The sequence below is a fragment of the Canis lupus genome, chromosome 18 (assembly GCF_011100685.1).
Source record: "Canis lupus familiaris isolate Mischka breed German Shepherd chromosome 18, alternate assembly UU_Cfam_GSD_1.0, whole genome shotgun sequence".
NCBI lineage: Eukaryota > Metazoa > Chordata > Mammalia > Carnivora > Canidae > Canis > Canis lupus.
Window position 1 is genome coordinate 53525576 of NC_049239.1, and position 23735 is coordinate 53549310.

At 61.8% G+C, this 23735-nt stretch overlaps 2 protein-coding genes across 2 annotated transcripts in view; one reads left to right on the plus strand and one right to left on the minus strand.

The window, feature by feature from the left end:
• Window positions 1-15153, plus strand: part of MACROD1 (mono-ADP ribosylhydrolase 1) — a 149881-nt gene extending 134728 nt beyond the window's left edge. The window contains 7 exon segments of the mRNA XM_038564151.1: window positions 1498-1527; window positions 13346-13462; window positions 13857-13978; window positions 14086-14116; window positions 14296-14369; window positions 14669-14750; window positions 15016-15153. Of these exon segments, the coding sequence (XP_038420079.1) occupies window positions 1498-1527; window positions 13346-13462; window positions 13857-13978; window positions 14086-14116; window positions 14296-14369; window positions 14669-14750; window positions 15016-15053 (494 nt within the window). The 3' untranslated portion in view covers window positions 15054-15153.
• Window positions 15154-16049: 896 nt separating this feature from the next.
• OTUB1 (OTU domain, ubiquitin aldehyde binding 1) lies at window positions 16050-23337 on the minus strand. Its single transcript, NM_001251947.1, is given in 7 exon segments — window positions 16050-16409; window positions 16500-16694; window positions 16811-16895; window positions 17107-17225; window positions 20984-21082; window positions 21543-21604; window positions 23269-23337. Coding segments are annotated over 7 exon segments (816 nt in total). The 5' UTR covers window positions 23327-23337; the 3' UTR covers window positions 16050-16211.
• Window positions 23338-23735: the final 398 nt, after the last annotated feature.

Genomic DNA, 23735 nt, shown 5'->3' on the forward strand with positions numbered 1-23735 from the left:
TGCCTGCATCTGCCTGGGTGTCTCGCTGGTTCTTCTCATGCTCGGGCCCCAGTGCCCGGCTGCCTTGCCGCCTGCTCAGCTCTCCCTCCTCCCACATTCCCTGCAGCCCCCAGCTCTGCTCTGGGAGCGCCCAGCCGCTCCTCGCCTCTCCATCTTAATTAGCTGCTTGTATTAATCTTGCAAGTAACGTGGCAACTTGCAGCCCTGGGTTTTCAGGCTGTGGAATTAATTATTCCCCAAGCGAAGAGCTGTCAGCTCTGGGAGACCAGCCACTCGGAGCCGCCCGACACCACTTAGCAGGTCCACGTCTGCGCAGCACCCTAGGTGGGCAGCCTAGCCAGCCCGGAAGGGGGCCCCACTCCTGGCCTGGGCTCTGCTCCGTGTCCCTCCTCCAGACCCCTGAGGTAGGTGGGGTGCGGGAGCAATGGAGGAGTGGCAGGCCCTGCCCCGGAGCCGGGACTCCTGGGGCTAGAGGGGGCCGAGGCACAGCTGGTCTCCCCACCTGGGCAGCACCTGCCCCATCTCGCCCATCGCTTACCCTGATGAGCACCAGCAGTTAACACAGATGCGACTGCGTGGCCAGAAGCTGCAGCCCTGGCTGGTGAGGGGCACTGACCTGCACGGCCCTGACAGGCCGGCGGAGAGGCTGCCAGCTTCACTTTACCCTCACATGAGCCCCGTGCGGAAGCAGGGGAGGCAGCCGGCCAGGCAGAGTGAGACGGACAGGTTGGCCCCAGCAGCCAGCAGTCCTGCTCCAGTCCAGAGAGGGGGCGGGGGGCTGGAGGAGCCGAGGATCCCTCCCTCTCTCCCTCGACTTTCACACCAAGAGATGCTCTGTTCTCTCCGGGGGAAACTGAGGCACAGAGCAACGTGGTTCAGGTCACCCGTCTCTTGAACCACGTTTGGTCCTGTCCCAGGGCTGCATGCCCTCACCGTTCTGCCCCAGAATGTGGCCCCTATGTCACACATGGTCCCTGTCATCTGTTGGGTGCCCCCCGCCCCGGTTCACAGGCTCATGCACCCTCATACACACTCATTCCCTGGACAGTACTCAGCACAGGTGCACAGATTGTTTTCTAGCGGCTTCTGGTTGTGCCGCTCCACAGCCCATGAGCTCCTAGGGCAGGGACAGGCCTGACACAGATGGGCCTCGGGAAACATCGGGTCATCAGAATGAATGAATGAGGGGATGCACGTGGCTACAGGTCTTCTGCCCCCCCAGCCCCTGCCCTCAGCTGTTTCTGGGGTGGGCAGCTGGGCCCCTGCCACCCTGCAAACCCCAGGCCCATCAGGAGCCTCGGCAGGAGAGGAAGTCCCGGCCTCCCCCACCCCCCTTTATCTGCACCTGCCTCACAGAAGACCCTGTGCCCAGAGTCTGAAGACCCGGGTACCCCTGTGCTCTGGCCCAGCTGCCAGCACCCCCACCTCCCCTCCCCACATGCTGCTGGCCCACCCAGCTGACTAGCCTCTCTCTCTCTCTCTCTCTCTCTCTTGCAGCCAACAGCTCCCTGCTCGGAGGTGGCGGTGGTAAGTGGACCCTGTCCGTGGTGCGGGACTCGGGCTCAGGGGGGTAGGTTCCTGAAGTCTCTCCAGCCACGGCTGCTTCTCCCCTCTGGGCCTCCTTGTGCACCCCCCCCCCCACCTCTGCAGCCTTGCCCGTGGCCCCCACCGTGCACCCACCGCTCAGCCTGGCCTGGCCTGCCATCACTGGGGACAAGCTGGAGCCCATGGTGGCAGACTTGACTCCCTGGCTGCTGGGCCACCTGCAGGGCCCCACCCTCTGAAGAGAGGCCTCCTGGCCTGCAACTGGGCGGAAGCGGGGGGACACTTGAGGGTTAAAAGGGACTGGGCCCAGGACTGGGGGCTGCAGGTGTGGTAGGAAAAGCTGGGCCCTCTGGCGCCAGTGTTCCCACCTGGAAGGGGAGGACAATCTGCTCCCCAGCCTCGGAGGGCCACTGCACTGCCGGGACAAGGCCTCACAAAGGCCCGGAGGGCTCTGAGCAGGCGTGAGCTCGCTGTCCGTGACCCCCCCGAGGCAGGGATTCCGGCAGGACCAGGGGAACAGAGGTGGGAGGTTAGGGTGCGCCGGGCCTCCAGGGATACCGCCCATATGGTCGGCAGGGGCAGGGTGGGGGCAGCGCCATGTCCCCAGTGGGGGCCTCCGCTGGCCAGTCCCCCCCGGGCAGGCTCGGCGGCCCGGCCTGGTCCCCGTCCCCGCTGGCTGGGCTGCCCGCTGTCTGCACAGGCAGCAACGTGATTGGTGAGCCGCGGGCCAGGGGTTAATGCGCCGTCGGATAAATCCCGGGGGCCGTGTTTACAGTGGCAGTGGCGGGGCCCAGGCCAGGTTTTAAAAGGGGGAAAAATAAAAGGAGCATTAAGGTCAGGAATAAATAAAAGCAGCGCTAAGAGCTGTCGGTGACCAGCGGGATGCAGGACGCGTGCGGGGCGGGGGTCTGTGGCTGGTGAGATTCTCCTCCCTGTCCCTGTGGAGGTCAGAGCTGTCCGGGAGGCCTCACAGAATGCGGGGCTTGGCCGGGGCTGGGGCCCAGCTAGAACCTTCTGAAGCCTGTCCCTGCGGGAGGCCTCCGCAGCCGCAGCTGATCTGACGCGGCCCAGCCTCCTGTTCGTTCACCCCCAGGGACTGAGCCCCATCCTGCGTGCAGGGCCCTGAGCTGGGTGCTGGACCACAGGGGCCTGGTCCCTGCCCTCCCCGGGCTCACGGTCCAGGGGTCCAGATGAGACCATCCAGGGTGCTCTGCGCGGTGGGGGCCCAGTGCTCCTGGAAGGAAGGGGTGCCTATGCTGGGACCTGAGGGATGGGTGGACAGCGGCAGAGCAGTGGGCAGGGGTCCAGGGATGGGGACAGCACAGGTGACGGCTGGAAGTGAGGGAGAACGTGGGGCATCTGGGGAGACGAGGGAAATGGGAGCGGCAGCCCAGTCACGGGAAAGGAGGCAGGAGATGAGGCGGGAGCCTCCCAGACCCCATAGGGAGCTGGATTGTTAGCCGTTCAGTTCTGGGAGACAAAGGACCACAAAAAGGTGTGGGCCTTTTGTTATGTTTTTTTTTTTTTTTTTAAGATTTTATTTATTTATTCACGAGAGACACACAAAGAGGCAGAGACACAGGCAGAGGGAGAAGCAGGCTCCCTGCGGGGAAACCCAATGTGGGACTCGATCCCCAGACCCTGGAATCACGCCCTGAGCTGAAGGCAGACGCTCAACCCCTGCACCACCCAGGCGTGGCACTGGCCTTTTAAACCTAAAGTCAAAAAAAAAAAAAAAATAATAATAATAAAAAACAAACCTTAAGTCAGGCCATCACCCTCTCCTGCTCAGAGCTCTGCCAGGGCTCTCCCCTCGCTCAGAGCCAAGGCCAGGTTCCTACTGGGGCCTACTGAGGCCCACCAGGAGCCCGGCCACCTGCCAGACTCCCTCACTGAGCACCAGCCGCCCTGCCTCTCCTTCTCAGGCCTGGGCACAGGCTGCTCCCTCAGCCCAGAACCCTCCTCCCCAGCCTGCCCTAGTGCCTCTGTCTCTCAGAGCTGCACGTGCTGTGTAACTCACCCATTATGGTCACTGTGGATCCTCTGAGTTCCCACTGAGAGCAAAGGCCCACAGGGCCATACTGGATCTCCAGCAGCTGGAACTGGGTCTGGCTCCTATACTAGGTGCTCAATTAAATGGTTGTTGAATGAGGGATGCCTGGGTGGCTCAGCGGTTGAACATCTGCCTTCAGCTCCAGGTGTGATCCTGGAGACCTGGGATCGAGTCCCACATCGGGCTCCCTGCATGGAGCCTGCTTCTCCCTCTGCCTGTGTCTCTGCCTTTCACTCCATGTCTCTCATGAATAAATAAATAAAATATTTTAAAAAAACGTTTGTTGAATGAATGAAAAAACTACAGAAAGGCAGGGTGGCCTTATGTGTTCCGTGAAGGACTTGCTGGGGAGGGCAGTGGGAGCCTCTGAGGTTTTAGGCAGGACCTCGCTCTGGGAGGTCAAAGGGCACCTGCTCTTGCCAGACTGAGTAGGGAGGTCTAGAGAGGGGTCCTCCAGCCCCCCTTCCGGCAGCACTGCGGTGGGGAGAGGAGACTGGAGCAGGTCCCAAGGGCTGCCTGTCTGATACAGAGATGGATGGGGCAGGCAAGGACCCAGGAGGAAGTGGGCCTGGAGTCTAGCCTTTTAACGCCGCCCAAGATTTATGGAGCAACTGCGAGTGCTCACTGGGGCTGTCACTCTGCTAATGTCATTGGAACAAGGTGGAGGTGGCAGGGAGGGGACAGTGGTAGCAGTGAGGCTGGGGCTGTCTGCTGCCTGCCTAGGGCTGGAATAGAGATGGCCCCAGACCTCTGAGATGTCCTCTGCCCTCATGTCTGCCACCTGTGCCCCCTACCACCTGTTGGTCCCTCCAGCCTTACCACTCCCATTCCCCGCCAGCTGCCTGGGTGGGAGCCACAGGCAGGAGCAGCCTGAGACTCGGTGGCCCAGGTCCCCATCCGGGTCTACTCTGACTGAGCTCTGTCTTCCCATGGGGTCACCTGAGGTTTCTCTCTCTTTTCCTGAGTCCAACCCCACAGGGGTTCAGGCCTCTACCCACTCCCTACCCTCCTATCACCACCCATCCACCTGCCCCCCTCCACCCCCCCTCCACCCATCCACCTACCCCCCACCTCTCCACCTATCCCCTCTACTCATCCATCTGCCCTCCATTCATCTATCTAACCCCTACCCATATACTCTCTCCCCCTCCACCCATATACTCCTCCCACACCCATCCATCTACTCCTTTACCCATCCTCCTTCCTTCCCCATCCAACAATGTACCTCCCACCCACCCATCCATCCATCTCCCCCTCACCCACCTATCACCTACCCACCATGCATCAGCCAGGAGTGGCCTGCCCCAGCCACTGTAAGCTGTGCTGACCCTTACCTGCTCTATAGCTTTTTCCATAGCACTGATCCCCTTTTCGTGGACTTGTATTCTGTTTATTCCTGTTGCTTGTCTCCCCACTAGAGTGCACTAGAATGCACTCTCCTCAGGGACCGGTTCTAGGGCTTTCCAAGCCGGTTTATGGGGTGGGTGGATCGTTGCACCCTCTGTATGCGGGGTACTGCCTGGAGATCTGGCACCCAGGTCCAACAGCCCTGCACTGGGGGTGGGGGAGGGACCGCAGGCAGTAATGGGGGGCAGGGTTGCGGGGAGGGCAGCTATGGCTCAGAAGGAGGCCTGGGGGGACGCCTGGGTGGCTCAGCGGTTGAGCATCTGCCTTTGGCCCAGGGCATGATTCTGGGATCCAGGATCGAGTCCCACATCTGGCTCCTTGCAGGGAGCCTGCTTCTCCCTCTGCCTGTGTCTCTGCCTCTCTCTCTCTGTGTCTCTCATGAGTAAATAAATAAAATCTTAAAAAAAAAGAAGGAGGAGGCCTGGGGCCCAACCTGCAGGGCATTGGTGAAGCAGCCCAGTTAGTTGTTAGATGAGTGTGTGTGTGGTGGTTCCAGGTGCAGGGGGATTGCGACCCCTCAGGAGCAGGAGAGGGAGTCAGTCTGTGGCAACCCTGCCCTCAGTGAGAGCCCCATGGGCTACTGGGGCCAAAACACTTAATCCAACGAGTCCAGGACTCTTGGGCCAGTCTCACTGTAGGGCTGGGTCCCCACTGGGCCCCGGGGCCAGGGTAGGTGGTTCTGGCCACACAGTGAGTCTCTGGGAAGCCCCCCTCCTCCCCCTCCCCTTCATCCCTCCCCAGGGCTCTCTCTGAGCGTGGGCAATGGTGGGGACCCAGGACGGGCTCTGCCCTCAAAGAGACCCAGTCTGGTAGGAGGCTTCCCAGCAAAAGGGACATCTGACTCCAGCCCTGAAGGATGAATAGGAGTTCAACGGGTGCAGAGGGATAGAGGGATAGAGAGGCCTGGCAGGTGGAGGGTGCTGGGGAAGATGGGGTGGGGACCCGATGGGCTGGAACTGCCTCCCCGCTAGACCCCCAGATCCAGAGATGGGGGGCACCCTGCTCATCTGCCTCCCTCCTACCTGCTGGAGAGACTTTCACTGGCTCCATAGACATTTTTTTAAAGGCAGGCCCTGCTCCCATTATATGGTAAGAAGGGAGGCGGGCCCTAAATCAGGATGGGGATCGACAGGGCCCTGACTCGTGTCTCTCCTGTTTATTAGGACTGAAATGTTTACTCGGCGATAAGGAGTCAGCTTTCTCGCGGAGCTTTGTGCGCTCTTTTTCAATTACCCCTCGTCTTTCTCTGCCACTTTTGCACTAAAGGGATAATAAATGTATCGGAGCGTTTCAATTATTCATCTAAATCATGACTGCGCCTGCCATGGCCAAGCTTTAGTGACAGATTAATTCAGGGCCGCCTTCGGCTCACGCGGCCACCATCCCGCCCGCACGGCCGGCTCCCCAAGGGCCTGTCCCGAGGGCTGGGCGGGCTGGGGTCAGGCAGGGCCCAGCCAGGTCCTCTCCGCGCCCTGCCCCAGGCCCACAGCCCACCCCGCGCCCCGGCTCCCCCGCCCAGGCCCGGGGTCTCTCCTACCTGAGAGAGGCCAGGGTGGTGCGGCTTCTGCCACAGCCCTCACCTGGCACAGGGCCTTTGCACGTGCTGCTCCTGGGCCCAAGGCTCCCCTGCCCTCCCCCCGCCACCGCCCCGCCTAGTTCCCTCCCTGGCAGGGCAGCCCCCCAACCGTCACCCTCCTGCTGTGTTAGCTGAGGACTCGCCATGCTCTGCCACTGTCCTGGGTGCTGGCACCCGGCGGGCCCTGCCCCTCCTGGGCTGGCATTCTGTCACCATGATAGCCACACTCCTGTCTGTGAGGTTATCTAAGTACCAGCCGCCTCCCCCACCAGACTACCCTCCCGCCAGTCACGCACAGGGTGTCTGTCTGTCCATCCCCTGGTCACAGGTGCTCATGGAACCTGTTTGTGGGCCAGCTCTGCCCAGGGCCCTTGTTCCCCTGGCCCGAGCACCTGTGTGTGTGTGTGGCCCCTCGGCTGGAGCAGACCCCGTGGCGCTTGGCCCACCCCCCCCCTCCCTCCCCCCCCCCCACAGATCCAAGGCCCTGGTGGGGGCTGTGGCACCACCCCCTTTCCTTTCTCCTTCTGTCTCTCACTTTTCCTTTCTGTCTCTGTCCGTCTCTGTCTCTCTCTGCCTCTGCTCTGTCTCTCCCACCTGCACAGCATCTCTGGGCTGCTCCCCAATTCTCTCACTCAGGTACCCACTCTTTGTTTCCCCTCCTCCCATTGTCTCTTCCCCCTCCCTGCTCTCTCCTGCTCTCCGGACCCTCCTCTGCTCAGAGCCCGGCAGGTCTGGGGCATCAGCAAAGCCACGGAAACATCCAGGCCTCCTCTTGTGCCCAGTGGCTGCTGGTGGCCGCAGCCAAGGCTGGGCTCAGCGGGCAGCCTGGGCTGGGCTCGGGGGAAGCAGCGGCCCCAGGGCCGAGCACCCAGTCCCCAAGCTAGTCTAGAGCCCCACTGTGTGCCAAGGGGTGGAGGAGCAGGGTAGGCTGTGCAGGGGAGGGGGCCCTCTAGCCTGAGCTGAGCAGACGGGGCAGGAGCATCTGGTGGGGAAGAGCAAAGCCCCCCGCCAGCCCCTGCACACCCAGGTCCCAGGCCACAGCATCCCTGCTCAAATCTCCCCCGGCAGCAGCAGCAGCATCTCTAGCTTCCTCCACTGCTTCTGCAGATGCAGCCTCCCCTTCCCTTCCCCCTCCTTGCCCTCTGCCCACCCCAACTATCCCTGTGGCCCCCCAGTCCTGGCCTGAGCCCTCCTCCCCCAGCTTCCTGAAGCCACAGCGTTTTCTCAGGGCCCGCTCAGGCTCTGTTCCGATGCCACCTCCTCAGGGGAGCCTTCCCAGCTGCGAAACAAGGCCCACTGACTCCCACCTCCCTTCCCTGGCGTCCAGCTATGTTTTCTCCCAACTCATGGCTTGCAGCACCGAGGCAGAGCCCCACCACCCTGCAGCACCCCCCTCCCCGCCAACTGCGCAGGTGGGAGAGATGCAGAGGCCTGGCATCTAAGGTGGGGACTGGAGGGAACCCCAGCCTTGCTTGGGCTGGAAGATTCTATTTCATGGACTCGTGGGAGTCATGGGAGGTTTTAAGAGCAAGGGAATGAGGCTTCCTCCCCTGAGGAAAGGCCCTGACCTTCCTGCCCTCGCTCAGCTGGTGATGGCGGTGCGAGCAGCTGTCCTGAGCACCCGGGCCTCAGAGCCAGGCGTCCTGGAGCCTCTCCTGCAGGATCCTGGGTACCGTCACCACAGCACCCTGGGGTGTACCATCAACATTTCCATTTTGCAGATTACAAAACTGAGGCACCAAGCCCCTGGAGGGAACTGTGCTCCCCACCCCTACCCCGCACAGGCCCTGGGAGGGACAAGGGTCTCGGGCCTCTGGCGGGGCTCCAGCCTAGGGCCCCCGGGCCCGCACCCCACCCACGGCAGGCAAGATGCCGCCAGGCCCCTGCCTGCAGCTGCCATGGGGATTTTTAATAACGGGAGTGATTTTTGCATGATGAATGAGGCGCTGCCATTGTGTACATAATGAAGCCCTAATGTTTTCAAATCCCCATTTAAGGAGTTGATCTCACCCCGTAATGAATTTCACATCACATCGTGGAGTTGTTGTCCATCCATCTCCTCCCTGGGGTGCCCACCTGCCTTGGCACTGCGAGGGTGGGCTGTCTCCCCCAGTAGGGTGAGCCTCACAGAGCTGGGGCTAGCACCAGTTTGGTGATTGCGCAAGTGACTGGGAGGGTGTGGGCAGAGGTCAAAGGTGGTCCTGGCAAAGGGGCACCCCGTGAGGTTGAGCCTCCCAAGGCTCAACTGGGGCCAGGGAGGAGACCGGAGAGCAGAGGTGGGAGTGTAGAGTGGACAGAGGGAGGAGGGGACACGAGGTCCCTGGGGTGGGTCATCCTATCTGGGCTTCATGACCGGGCTTGTCTTCTACAGGATTCAGGGCTTGGAGGCTTCCCAGTGGCTTAGGCATCTGCCCCGACCTAGCTGGTACCCTCTTGGGGACTCAGTTTCCCCATCCTACTAGTGGGGCCAGGCCCCTCTCATCCCTGGCATTTGGGGTCTCTCTGCAGGGGGGGCTGAGGCCCAGGCAACAGCTGCAGGCAACACCAGGGTGGCTGGGGTAGGGGCCTCTCGCCAGGCTGGACTGGGGGAGAGGTCTGGGCAGAGAGTGGTCTCTGGGGCCCACACCCAGGAGCCTTCCTGCGCTCAGGAGGTGCACCCTTCTCCCAGCCCCCTCAGGCTTCAAGCTCACCCCCTGCCGCCCCAGCCCTGTCTGCCCAGGGCTTTCTCAGTGACATCTCCACCGGGTGGCGGCAGCATTTCTGTCCCTCAGGCAAAGGAGGCCCCCCAGAACCTGATGGCTGAGCTGCCATCTGCCTACAGAGGCAGTGACTGTGCCTTAGTCTCCCCATCGAAAACAGGTGACATGGGGGACAGTATGATAAAGTGCAGTGTCTCACTGAGTGTTCACGCCAAATGGGGAGGGAGGTGCCATTACTCTGTAGAGGTGGGGACAGGGAGGGGGAGTTGCCCAAAGCCACCTGCAGGCTTATAGGCGGGATTTCCAGGGAAAGAAATCCCAGAGGGGGCACACGGGGTTGGGGGGGATGAGACCCCCAGGGTGGCAGAGGGGGATGGGGAAGTGGGAGGATGGGGTCCAGGCCCAGCGCCCCTTAGGGTCTCTTGGCCCCTGGCAGGGACACAGCAGCCCCCCTCTCCCCCAGGCCACGGGCATCCTCTTGTTCCTGTAAATAATTAATTAGTCCCTGCTTGCTTGTTTGTTTAGCATGAGGAATGCTCCCCTACTGAGACGCATTTATTGCTGAATAAATTTAAATATCTAATCTTCCCTTCATGAATATTACAGCACCCTAATAGCGGCCAACATATCCTCAGCGCCTTGGCAAATGGCCCCCATAGGAGCCTGCCTGCCGCCCGCCTTTGCCAGCGCTGAGAGGGCCTGACTCCAGCCCCTGCCCTGTCTGGGTGTCCTCCTGACCCCCCAAGCTCCTAGGAAGGGGTGGGCTGTGAGCTGAGGCCCCCCAAACCCCTGTGAAGTGTAGAGGCTGCAGCAGGAGAAGGGGGGCCGCAGGGGGCTCTGCAGCAGGGTGCCTGACCTTATTTAGGGGAGAGCCTAGACCAGGACAGAGGACAGACAGGGGCCCCAGGGCAGAGGACAGACAGGGTCTCCAGGCAGGAGCAGCATCTGACACACTCAGGCCGTGACAGAAGAGGTCAAGGAGGCAGACAGACAGTCTCCCAGGCAGCCTTGCTGGACAGGACAGAGGTGGCTGGTGGTCTCTGCGTGGGAGCTGCTGAACAGTCACATGGGATGAGGGACCCCAGCCCCCTGGGCAACCAGAGTCCAATGAGTTGAGGCAGAGAGGGGGACATGAGCCCTGCTGCAAGGAGGAGGGGTGTGCAGACAGCAGGACAGGTTTGGGAGCTTGGGCAAGGAGGGAGGGGAAGCCAGCCAGGGCGAAGGGAGGTTGTGGGGAGAGAAAGCCTTCTATGGTCCTAGAGGAAGTAGAGCAGTCCAGCTGTGTGACCCTGGGCGAGTCTTTCATCTTCTCTGTGGCTCGATGTCTTTTTCTATAAAGCAGGGAAATTTGTAGCACCCCCCAGGGTGGCTGGGAGGACCGACAAGGGGGAGTGTGACCCGCTTAGCGCCCAGCAGGGCCCCACAAGAGGCTGCACAGGCTGGAACTCCTGAGCCCCAGCCCAGCTGGGAGCCTGAAGGGGACCGGGCAGGGGCTGAGGAAGGAAGCAGAGCGGCCCTTAGGGCAGGCTTCCAGGGAAGGGTTCCTTCGGCCCCATCAGAGAGACATCTGAAGAAGGTGCCACCGCCCCACCAACGGGGATCAGCCTCCCCGGGAGGGACTCCAGGGGGCAGGGGTTGAGTTGGAGGCTTGAGGTTTGTTTGGATATGGCTAAAGGTCCCAGGGAGGGGATCGAGGGTAAACTGGTAGGAACTGAGGTCACCACCATCGCACCAGGCAGCCCCAGGGTCATGCGGATGAGACCCCAGGCAGCCTCCTCCTGTGGGTTCCAGGGTTCAGCTTACCCCCACCTTAGAGGCAGGACATAGCCAAGGGAGCCGAGCCAGGAGAGCTGCCGTTCCTCCGGGCAGACAGGTAGCCCCTTGACCTGTGGTAGCCCTTTGACGTGTGGCTAAGGACAGCAGGCTGAGGGGCCCTTCTGGCACTGAGATGTTAGAGCGACAAGGCCGGTGTGTGGAGAGGGAGGGGGCCAGGCCGTACTTGGTCTTGATGGGGAGAGGGGTGAGGCAGGGGTGGGGCCCAGGGCCTGCCCCTCATCTCTGCCTCCGCAGAACAGATCCCCCAGGTCCCCCAGGCACTTGCATGGCAGTGCCGAGCCCTGGCCCTGGCCTGGATGCTGGCGGGGGTGCTCCGGCTTCTGCTGGCTTGGATCCCCTCCTCCCCCTCATGCCCCTGGGTCAGCCCCAAAGGCCTGGCCGCAGGCCTGTCCACCTCTGCAGGAAACATTAAGTCCCGGAAACACAGATCTTGCTGAGCTCCACTTCCGCACAGCATCCACGGCAGGCCAAGGTTGTCTGCAGGGTGGACGGCACCGGAGATGGCAGGCAGCTGGGTCCAAGTGGCTGACAGCACTGGGGCAGGGCCCAGAGACCCCGGGAGAGCCAGCTCACACCCATTCCCGCACATGCCTGGATACCCGCCTCCCCTCACAGTCCCAGGTGTGCACGTGGAGCACATCCTCCCACTATCGCGCCGTCCTAACAGCCTATGGCACGTCGCTTTCACCCACACCAGGCACTGGCTTAAGCACGTTACAGAAATTAACTCAATCCTTCCAAAAGCCCTACTAGATGAATGTCTACTATTAGCCCATTTTATAGATGGGACAGTTGAGACCCAGAGAGGTTAGGTGATATGCTCTAGGTCACACATCTGTGACTGGCACAGCTGGGACTTGGGTCCAGGCTGCCAGCTCCCCAGCCCCCGCTGTCACACAGCGTGCCTGGAATAGACACGCTCGCTGCACATGGACACTGCACGCTTGCTCCAGGCTGCACACCCATGAGTGGCACCTGACAGGTAGCTCAGTGGCCCTGCCTTGGGTCCCAGTCTCGCCCCCTCCCCACCGGCCACAGCTGCCCTTACCCTTCCCTGCATAGGAGAGGAGGGTAGGACCAGCCCCAGAGTCCTCCCAGGGCTCCCCTAGTTCCTCCACCCCATCCATCCCACCCCTGGGATGCTCTAGGAAATCGCCTGGTGCCAGCTCCAAGTGAAGTCACAAAATTAGGTTTAATTGGGCCCCACGGGGCACAAGAGAAAAGAGAAGAGGGGGTGGTCCAGCTGGTGTCCCTGGACCTGTGCCAAGACACTGGGGCTGGGGCTGGGGCTGGGATTGAAGAGGAAGGGCCTTGGTTTGCGCATCTGCAAAGTGGAGAAATGGGGTTTTTCTCGTGCCGCTGGGCATTGGGAACACGGGTCGTTGCTGGTGCCCCAGGAGCTCCGGCGCAGGCTGCGGTGCCATCGGGGCTGCGGAGCTGCCCGAGGCGGTCACTTCCTCCCCGCCAGGGCGGACTCCCCTGAGGAGGGGTCCCTGTCGCTATTTCCAGACGAGGCCGTAGCCCCTGGGGGGGGACCAGAGCCGAGCCCCGCCTTTCGGCCGGAGGCGCATCTCCTCCGAGGTGTTTCTGGGGCCGCTCCCCAGGGTTGCCGCCGAGGCCGAGCCGCTCTCGGGTAAACAAGCCCGGGGCCGCCGCAATTAAGCCGGAGGCGCTAACGAGGCAGCTAACGAGCGGGGCGCGCCCTGCTCCACCTGCGTGGCCGGATCTACCTGCCCGCGGGGAGCGCGGAAGCGGCTGGAAGACCCGGGCGCCGGGCCCGGCCGCGTCTGCCGCTTGTAATCGGGCGACCCCAGGTTCCCCATCTGTAAAGTGGGTCCTAGAGTTAGCGGCGGCGGGGAGCGGCCTTGCCTTGGGGGGTGCGCGGTGCCAGTCCCGCGGCGCGTCGGGGCGGGAGCCGGAGGGAGACCTTCCCCCGGGCCGGGCTGGGGCGGCGGACTCGGCCTGGCGGAGCCACCCCGGCCCCCGCCCCGCGCGCGCCCCCTGCCGGCTGCCCCGCGCCGCCTCCCTCCCGGCCCGCTGCGGCCGCCCCGCGCCTGGGCTTCTGCAGACGCGGAGCCGGTAGGGCGGGCACCGGTACCCGCGAGTGGGGGCCCGGCCTCGGGGCTTGGGAGCACTCTGTGCCTGGGCCTCCGCCTTCCCTTCCGTAGAATGGGCTCAGGCGAGGCGTGGGGAGCCCCAGCTCACTGCCCCCTGCCCCCTGCCCTGCAGTGGACGGCTGCATCCACCGGGCCGCCGGACCCCTGCTCACCGACGAGTGCCGGACCCTGCAGAGCTGCGAGACCGGCAAGGCCAAGATCACCGGCGGCTACCGGCTGCCCGCCAAGCGTGAGTCCCGCCCGCCCCCCCGGCGGCGCGCAGGCAGGGCACCTTGCGACTGCGGGGGCAGGGGAGCAGCCGCCCTGAGCTGCTGGAGGCCTGTCAGGGGTCACCTCCTAACCTCGTGCCGGGAGCCGGCCGCTCCACGCATGGCCCGAAGCCGGCGGCCGCAGGGCAGTGCCTCCGCTCACCCGCTCCGCCCCGCTCTCAGCGGGGTCCTCCGGGTGTGGGGGGTGTGGGGAGCGGGCCCCGCGGGCCTGCCTGAGCTCGAGGGCACACCTGTGTCCCACATGGATGGGGGTCCTCCCCGGGGACTCCCGACTTGGGGAGGGCCCAGGCCGGCAAGGGGAGAAAACCTCAGCCCCTGGAGCCCCCGGCCGGCCTGACCCCGTCGCCTCCGCAGATGTCATCCACACGGTGGGGCCCATCGCCCACGGAGAGCCCAGCGCCAGCCAGGCTGCCGAGCTCCGCAGCTGCTACCTGAGCAGCCTCGACCTGCTGCTGGAGCACCGGCTCCGCTCCGCGGTGAGGGGCCGGGTGGGGCGGCCGGAGCGGGGAGGAAGGCTCCCGGGGGGCGGGGGGCCCGGAGCGACTCGGTCCTCAATGCTCCCCGCCTTCCGCCCCCGCCCCAGGCTTTCCCCTGCATCTCCACCGGCGTGTTTGGTGAGTTGCGGGCGGGGCCGGACTAGGAAGCGGGTGAGCCCGGGTGCAGGGAGGGGCCGGGCGGTGGGGCAGGAGGTGGGGCTGCACCGGGCAGGTGGAGTTGGGCGGTCCCGGGCGGCGAGGCTGGGGGGCCAGAGGCCGGGCTCCGGGGGCTCAGTCCCGCTCCGCTGGGTCTCCAGGCTACCCCAGTGAGGCGGCGGCGGAGGTAGTGTTGGCCGCGCTGCGCGAGTGGCTGGAGCAACACAAGGACAAGGTGAGTCCTGGGCCGTCAAGGAGATCAGACAGGGGTGGGGGTAGGGCGCATGCAGGTTCCGCTGACCAGCCGGTCTCTGGCCGCACCTTTCCTTCCCTTGGGACCCGTTTACTTGTCTGAGCCCAGCGTGTCCAGCCAGGGCGGTGGAGTGCACACCATGAACCCCTTCTGTGAAGGGTCTATGGCCCCTCCCCCCCCCCAGTCAGACAGGTGAAAACCTGCCCAGGTGGGGGTAGCGGTAAGATGAGGCAGCCAGGTTGTGGGTGAGCCCTGCCCAGGCTAAGCAGGCCCCGGCGCAGGTGGACCGGCTCATCATCTGCGTGTTCCTGGAGAAGGACGAAAGCATCTACCTGCAGCGGCTCCCCCAGTACTTCCCAGTGGGTAAGCACCCCGCGGTGCCCGCGCTGGGTCAGCCCTGCCCCTCCCCCACCCACCCAAGGGCAGGCTCTCACTGTCCTCTGCCTTCCAGCCTGACGGCACCGCTGCCCACCCTGCCCAGGACTGGTAAGCAGGGCCTGACCTGCCACATGGCTGCCCACTAACCTGCCCACTAACACACCGGCTCACCCCCACGCAGGAAAGCCAAGAGGGGAGGCTGGGGGAAACCCACCAGCCACACTCCCTGACTCTTCCCCTCTGCCCACAGACTCCCCTGGGCCTACAGGACCTCGCTCTCAGCTCTAAGAGGTCCCCGAAGCCTGCATCTGGGCCTGGGCACCCTGTTCCTTCCCTCAGCCCCCTGCCCTCAGGAGCCTCCTAATAAAGACCACCCTTGTTGCAGCGACTACCGTCTAAGTGCTGGCTGGGGAAGGACGTGGCAGCCCAGGGGTGTGGACAAGTGCCTTTGGCTTAAAGGGACTGGCGAGAGAGCACTTGGCGAGCTGGGCAGGTGGAGGCATGGGCCAGACGGCAGAGGTGGGCAGCAGCACTTCACATTTATTGAGGGCCTGCCCCCAAGGAGCTCACAGCCTGGGGGCCAAGACCCCACATGTGCTGGGGTGGAGGAAAAAAAGAGGTAAAGGCAAAGAGGCAAGCAATGCAGAGACACCGTGGCCCAAGCAAAGGGGTTGCAAAGCAGGCACAGGCGGGGGTGGGGGGTGAGGAGCAGGGGGGAATGGCGGCCCTGCAAGTCCTGCCTAGACCTCAGGATCACGGACCAAGCACAGGACTCAAGGCTGCCCCTCCCCAACCAGGTTGGTACCACCTGGGTGGGGGTGGCATGGGGGTGGCACTGGGGTGCCCCGGCTCCTACGCCTGCCCTGAGCCAGGCCCCCACAGCGTCAGCCTTCTCCACCCAGGACTGGACCATGCTGACCCCTGACAGGAAAAGGGCAGGCAACTCAGGTTTGGGGGAGCAAGGTGGAGTCCAGGCCTGTAAGGGAACAGCTTGAAGCCTGGGCAGTCCTAGGTCCCTGGGCAAGGCCCCCAAGGAACTTCCAAGGTTCTCATGGAAGCCCCTGGGCCAGCTAGGGAGGGAAGGGATAGGTGCCTGAGGGGAAGGAAGCAGAACCCTGGTACCCAGGAGGGGTCCCCAAGAGGCCCCCTCAAAACCACTCCTGGTGGGAAAGCTTGGGTGTGGACAGGCAGAAGGCAGAGAAGAACCCATGGGAGGGGGTAGAGGGACAGCCAGACACATAGCAGCCAGGCAGCAGCAGAGCAGGGACACGCACACAACGCGGCTCACCACCAGCATCCCCTTTAATAAAATGTGGAAGGTTGCGTGACAGGGAAAGTGGAGGAGGGAGTGAAATATGACCATTTACAACCACAAAAAACTTCTGTACATGTCTAGCGCCCGGCAGAGGGGAGGGCAGACAGGGCAGCAGGAGGCCGGGGCCAGCCCTATTTGTAGAGGATATCGTAGTGTCCAGGCCGGTAGAGAAGGTACACCTTGGGCTCAGAGCCCTCGGGGAAGATGTGCGGGTTGGTGGTGCCGCCCTCGCCGCGGTCCATGTACTCCACCTGGATGGAGACGCTCAGAGCCTGGGCCAGTGCGATGATGTGAATGTGGTCGCTCTCCTTGCACATGGGCTCCACCTCCTGCAGCACAGGTGGGGGTCAGCGCCCCTCCCCCAGCCCCCCCCCCCCACTGTGCTCCCCACCCCGAGGTGAGAGAGAAAGAGGCGGCACCTGCTGGCAGAACTCCTTGACTGTCCGCCCGCCCTCGATGAAGTGCTCGAAGAACTTGCTCTCGCGCTGCAGGTAGCCGGAGGTGAGCAGCCGCAGGTACACCACCAGGTAGTCCGAGGTACTCTGGTCGTTGAAGGAGGCCAGCAGGTCAGCTACAGAGGTCTGCTTCTCCACCTGCTCGATCAGGTCCATGAACTGCCACCCACAGGGGACAGAGGGCACAATGGAGAAGGAGATGGGTCAACCCTGCCATGGCCAGGCGACCCAACCTCCACCCTGGCTGTGGGGGCACCAGGGGCAGCTGGGCTCACCGTGTTGTGGAAATCCTCGATTGTGAATTCAGTGAAGCCCTGGGACACCAGGTCCTCTTTGCTCTTGGCAGACACAGCCTTAAACCTGCGGGGGGGAGGGCAAGGGGTGCCAGCATGGGCTCCTCAGCCAGCAAAGAGGCCGGCCCAGGACTGGGGGCCCCTACCCCCCACTCAGAACGGAACCCCAAAGCGGGAGCCCCGCCATTGTCAGGCCTTGGGTGGAAATGCATCTCCTAGTCCCCCAGAGAGATGGGGAGGGAACCTCCTGGCAGTTCCCAAGTGCCCACCAGCCTCACCGCTGCAATTCCTTGCTGTCATCCAGCAGCGCCTCCAAGTGGGAGAATCCGAAAGCTCGGTAGAAACAGTTTCCATCAGGCCTGGTCTTGCGGATGTAGGAGTACTTTTTGTGGAGGTCCTGCAGAGAGGCAGCCCCACCCGCCCGCCCCCATGCGGGTCAACATCAGGCGGGAACCAGGATGGGCCAAGGAAACCTTTCCCCCATCCCGAAAGAAGTCACTGCCCTCCTTGGCTGCTGACTCCAGTGACGGGAGTCACTTAGTGACCCACTGGCCAGAGCCTCAACAGCCTCAGGAAACTAGAACTTCTTCGGTACACACTGGCTGCTTGGGGCATCAGAGTCATCACCAGCCCACAGGCCTACCATGCTGTGGAGCGTGGGGGCCATTTCTTCAACAAAACAAAACAAAACAAAACAATACGGACAAATGAATCAGTCCTGGTTCTACATAGCTTCTCCAGAGAGCAGCGTTTCAAACCACTTGAGTCCAGGGCAGACAAATGAGGATGGGCGTCCAGTGCGGGGCTCAGGAAACAGCATCTGCACTCGCCTTCCACACCCCACCCTGCCCCTCACTCTCACGGGTCTTTTCTCTGCTCCAGCTGCTTTCCTCCCTAAATGCAAGGGTATTTCTTCTGTCGAACCTCCCCACACATGTGGGGCCACTGCTCACAGCGGGGCCTCCCTCCCCGGGACTATCTTGCACCATCTCCATTCTCTCTAACCCCCTGCCCACCTTCCCAATGATCTCACTGCCTTTCTTTCTTTCCTTTCTTCCTTTCTTTCTTTCTTCTTTTTTTTTTAAGATTTTATTTATTTATTCATGAGAGACACACAGAGAGAGACACAGGCAGAGGGAGAAGCAGGCTCCATGCAAGGAGCCCGATGCGGGACTCGATCCTGGGTCTCCAGGATCACGCCCTGGGCCACAGGTGGCGCTAAACCGCTGTGCCACCGGGGCTGCCCTCTCACTGCCTTTCTGAGGACTGTCACCCAGCACCCCTTCGCCCCAGCCAGCATAGCAGTGCACAGCCCTCTTCTCCTGACCCCCGGAGGGTCTGAGGCTGCTCCCAGAGCCACCCCTCTGGTCCCCATCAGAGCCCCAGAGCCTATCCCCTCCCTTAGGCTCAAGGACATTGTTCCAGGAAGCCTCCCCCTCCCTCCAGCATCATCAGTGTTTTTCTCCCTACAGGTTGAGACTCATCAGCACACAAACTCAACGCTAGTTCTTGCTTAAAGAGAAACAACTCCTCTGCTTCCCATGAATCCCTTTCCAGCCACCGCCCAAGTTCTCTGCTCTCTTCTGTAGAGAAACTGCTCTGGGAACTTGTCTGCACTCCCAGCTCCACCTCTCTTCTACTACCTCCACCTGAGCCAAGGCCACACCTCTCTGGATAGGCTCCTAGAGCAGCATTCACCATGAAGGGGGGCACCCCGCAACCTGGTGACCCCAGCCAATTCGTACCACCCCCTCCTAGTCCGTCCTGTCCTTCATGGAGACTGCAGGCCCCAGCCTTATGGCACCCTCCTCCTCCTCTCAACCTATGAAGATCAGGGCCACCCTGGAACCATAGAGCACCCTTTCTCAAGACACCACGTGCTGTTCACACACCACGTATCCACCCATGGTACCTGCTGTGTGCAGGGCACCACCCGGCTCAGGCCCAGGACAGCTTCTGCTGGTCAACTATACTCACTCCCTTACCGCCGCTGGTCTTGGGATTTGAACAGCCCCAAATGTAACTCTTTGCCTGCCAATCTCCGCCCTCTTCTCCATCTGACCCATACATCCAAATACTTGTCCATTCTGAGCATGTCCTGACCCCACGGCCCCTCAGCCATTCAAGCCAAAAAGCCTCTGTCACCCCCTGGCCCCAGCCAATCTATCCCCCAAGTCTCCTCTCTGCGGCTGCTCACTACCCTAGGGCACTCTGGTCCCAGTCACTCCCTCCTCCAGACCACGTCCCAGGCCTCCCGGCTCCAGCAGCCAGAAGAACCAGAGAAACCTGCTAATTCACCTCCTCTCCCAGGCTACGTTCAGGCGGCCTCCTGGCCCTCCCCTGCTCCTCTCCGTGCCACTCCAGCCACACTGGCCTCCTCAAACCCCACCACACCTCACAGTGGTCCCAACCTGCCCCACTCTGCCCATGCCTACAACCTGCTCTCCTGCTACCTTCAGTCTGTCACTCCAACACCACCCTCTTGGCAAGGCCTTCCACCTGCCCTCCCTCTCCCCCTTCCCTGCTTGACACTTCTCCAGAGCACTTACCGCCTTCTGACACAGACGCCTGAGATACCTGCCTGTCTTCCCACTGTGACACATAAGCTTCATGAGGGTGGGAGCTCCTCGGCTGCACTCCTCACTCTGCCTCTGGGACCACAAACAGTGCCTGGCTCACCGCGAGTGCTCACAGATGGTCAATCACAGCACACAATGCGTACAAAGAGCCCAAATCACTGCAGCTATTGGAAAAGCTACTAGAATCATTCTGAGCACTTATCCCGTGCCAGGCCCGTGCCAGGCCCTAGAGGGCTGGTGCCCACTATTCTAAACCTCACCGGGGCCCAATGCACAGAGGAGAAAAGTCACCCAAGTCTGAGTGGGCTCTGCCGTCTAGGCAGGACACTCCAAGGGCGGAGGTGTGCTAAGGCACCGCACACAGCAGGGGTGGCAGAGGGCAGTAAGTAGACCTGTGCACACAGCAGGCACTCGAATGTGTGCTGGAGGACTCAACACGAAGAACAGAAGCTCCAAGAAATTCAGTGCGTTGCCTAATTCAGTGCAGCCAGAACTGGAATCCAGGTCTGTCAGGCCCTACAGCCAGTGCCTTCATCTATCTCTCCACAGTCCTCTTGGGTAAACTGCAAACACTGAGCAAGGGGTCCGAGTAGACCACAGGCCACACACAGCTGGATCTGGCCTGTAGGTGTGCTGTTTGAATCACACATTTTAAATCTGAATTCGCTGCCTGTTAGAAGTCAGGAGATTCACATCAAAATCATTTCTGGCTTGTTTTGGAAAAACAAAACAGGTCAGGGAAACAATGGAGTGAGAGGCATGGACAACCACTATTTGCCCTGCAGGCTTCCACTCCCTGCAGTTGGCTGATGTGGAAGCGTGGTGCCCACCCCCCACCTCCTACTCCCCCCTCCGGTTTACCATCTAATCTGGCCACCTTCCACTGCCTACCTCCCTGGCCCGAGGGAAGATATGAATAACCCCAAAAGCCCTTCCTTTCTGGTGGAAGGCTCTAAGCATCTCTCATCTTGGGGTGCAGGGTAACATTTACTAAGCTCTCAGGCTGTGCCTATTGGATACTATTTACACACACCCACTGTCCCAGCCCCCGCGGACAGGGAGTGGTTAGGGATCTCACCTCAAGTTATAAGTGATACTGCTGGGCCTTGCACAGGTCCACAGGTCCCTTTGCCCCACTGCTGCCTACCCCTCTACAAACATCCCAGAGGCAGACAGCAGGATGTGCCCCTGCCAGAACCAGCCTCTCCCAGCCGCCCAGCACCATGGTGAGCAGCAGACCTCAGCTACTACTCAGCCTGCACCAGGCCCCACAGGCACCATCTCCATCAACAACAGCCCTGCGTACAGCTACTTTCTTTATTCTGATTTCACAGCGAAGAACCCCACAGCTCAGAGACGTGGAAGGACCTGTCAAGGATACAGCTCTGTATGGCACAGTCAGGATATGAATCAAGGTCTTTTTGATTCCTGAGTGTGCACATTTGAAGCAGCAACCAGAGGGCTACCCCAACATGCTACCCTCTCTGAGGTCAGGCCAGCAAGGAGCAGGTCTTAAGCAGGCACACTCCTGCCCCTACCCCCAGGGCTTTTCCTGCCCCCTCAGCCAGGCTCCCACCTTGATCTTCTGTTGATAGATGTTGTCATCCTCAGCATACTCCTTGTACAGGACCGAAAGCTCCAGCCGCTCTGAGACCAGAGGGTTCTGCACAGCAATCTGCAGAGGGGAGGAAACCCATCACGGTCTGGCATGCTGGTGGAGTACTCACACCTAACAGCCAGAACACCTAAAGGAGGAGAGCTGGAGCAATCACCCAGTGGCACAGTGATCCCCCTGCCTATCCCAAGACACCCAATACCTAGCATAGCTTGGAGAGGATGAGCCTTTCATTTCTTTCTTTCTTTTTTTTTTTTTTTTAAGATTTTATTTATTTATTCACGAGAGACACAGAGAGAGAGGCAGAGACACAGGCAGAGGGAGAAGCAGGCTCCATGCAGGGAGTCCGATGTGGGACTCGATCCTTGGTCTCCAGGATCACACCCTTAGCTGAAGGTGGCGCTAAACTGCCGAGTCACCGGGGCTGCCCAGGATGAACCTTTCAAACGAGAGATAAATAGGCCCCAGGACCAGGCTATATAGGTTCCCCATAATAGGGCCAAGGGGAACAGCCCCTCACCTCTTGCTGAATTCGGTCCTGCTGAGCCATGATGGCTTCATCATAAGCAAGACAGTTAACACCTGGAAGAAGGAAGCCAAAGATTACAGTGAGCCCTAGCTGTCTCCGTGCCAGGCAGCTAGGCCGATGACAAGAGCAGCCTAGGCCAGGAGACCAGGTATGGAATCTGAAGTATGTATCTTAACACCCTGCTTTACCCCAACGGTGTGATCTTGACAAAGTCCTTTCCCTTCCAGGCCTTGGTTTTCCCATCTTTAAAATGAGGGGGTAAAGGTATGTCCTGCCCCAACATGTACTCATTCAGCTCTAACACCACCCCCACCCCCGCTTTCTAATATCAATTCCCAGCAGCCTGAGAATGCTCTGGGGCCAGGCAGGGTCTCTTGGTGAAAGTAAGAGGAGGAGGTAGAGTTCCGGGCTGGAGGAGAGCTTCCCGTAGCCTGCACTTTATTTGATCACACCCTTCCTCCTTCTGCTGTGCTGGGTATTGTTAATACCCATTTTACAGATAACAAAACAAATGCAAACAGGTGAAGTAACCTGCCCAAGGTCATAACTAACAAAGACCTGTGCTCAAATCCAGGTGTGCCTAATTCTAAAGTCTGAGCTTTTTACCACAATACCTCTCCTCTGCTCCCATGTGGCAGAGAACTTTCCCCAGCTGTAAGAGGACCACCTTTCTCCCCTCATTGAAATGTCAAGAGGAAGAGGTGGTACCTACGAGGCACTGGATTAAGTGTTCATCAGTGACTTGGCAGGTCCACCTGTGGGCCCCACCCTCAGCAGCCACTGTTGGGCCCAAACTGAATTCTGGTTCTCGCTCTTTCTTACGTGAACTTAGGAAGCCTCTTCTGGGGGCCTCCGACTCCCAGCGTTCAGTCTCAAGTGTGCAGTTAAGAGGGGTGTGTGTGCGCTGAATGACTTTTAAGGTCAATCCTTTTCAGTCTCAGCGTCCCGGATCCTCATCTGGGCCCTGACCCGTCCCTTACACTCCCCTGCAACGGGGCTGTCCCTCCCACCCGAATGACCTACTCGGTCCCTGCGGCCTAACCGCCTAAACGCGGGTGAAAAGGGAGAAGGCAGCAACGTTTTGAAAGGTCCACCTCCGGAGTCTAACAAAACAATGCCCAGGAAGGCGGAAAGGGGCTGCGAAGCCAGAAGAGGGGGCTCTACGGGAAACGAAGGCTGCAGTCCTCAGGGGCACACACCACAGCCGCTCACAGCCCCCGGCCGCCCTCAGCATCCCGAGCGGCCCGCCCAGTCCTTTGTGCTCCGCGGCTCGGCGTAACTCGACGCCCTCTCGGGCGCGGGCTGCTCTGGAGACGGCGGGCGGCCAGGCCCCGGCTTAGGCCCGGCCTGACTGCGAGGATTGGGGCTGGGAGGGCTGGGGACCCGGGAGCCCCGCGGCCGGCGCGGAGGGGCTGGGCGGGGGGCGGGGCGGCCCAGGCCCCGCCCCGGCGCGCGCGAAAGGGAAGAGCCACGGGCCCGGGCCCGCCCCGCCCGCTCGCCGGTCCGCCCCACGGGCCGGGGGTCGCGGCGGCGGCGGCGGCGGCGGCGGCGGCAGCTCCGTCCATTGTGAGGGGGAGGGGAGGCGGCGGCGGAAGAAGGGGCCGTCCGTGCCTCTCGGCCCTGGCCGCCCGCGGCCCCGCCCCCAGCCTCCCCGGGAGCCGGCGGCCCGGCATCGCCCCCGCCAGCCCGGGCCGGACGGCCCTCCCCCGGCCAGTACCTTCGGAGTCGCTGCCGAGCGGCTCCTGCTTCTGCTGCTGAGGCTCCTCCGCCGCCATCTTTAAACAGCACCGCACCGCCGACCGCTTCCGGGTTAGCCGCTGCCCTCCGCCCGGAAGGGAGCCCCTCCTCGCGGCCCCTCCTTGGCAACGCCCTAGCGACGGGCTCCCGCGGGCGGCGTCACCTGCCGGGCTCGCAGTCAGGTGTGGCTGCCGCCCCGCCCACTGCCCCGCTGGCTCCTGCTGGGCCCCACCTTCCCTATTCCCAAAATCCCTGGTGAGCGGAGCCTCCCGGAGCCGATTCAGACTCCTTGCCCCTGGAGTTTGAAGCGCGGTTGGTGCGGCTGACGAGATTGGGAGCGCGAGGGCAAATCACGGAGGGAGGCAGCGTCGCGGTTGCGGACCCCAGAAGTCGGGGAGCGACCGCAGTGAGGAGAACTGGCGGTGGAGGCGGAATCGTGCTGACTTC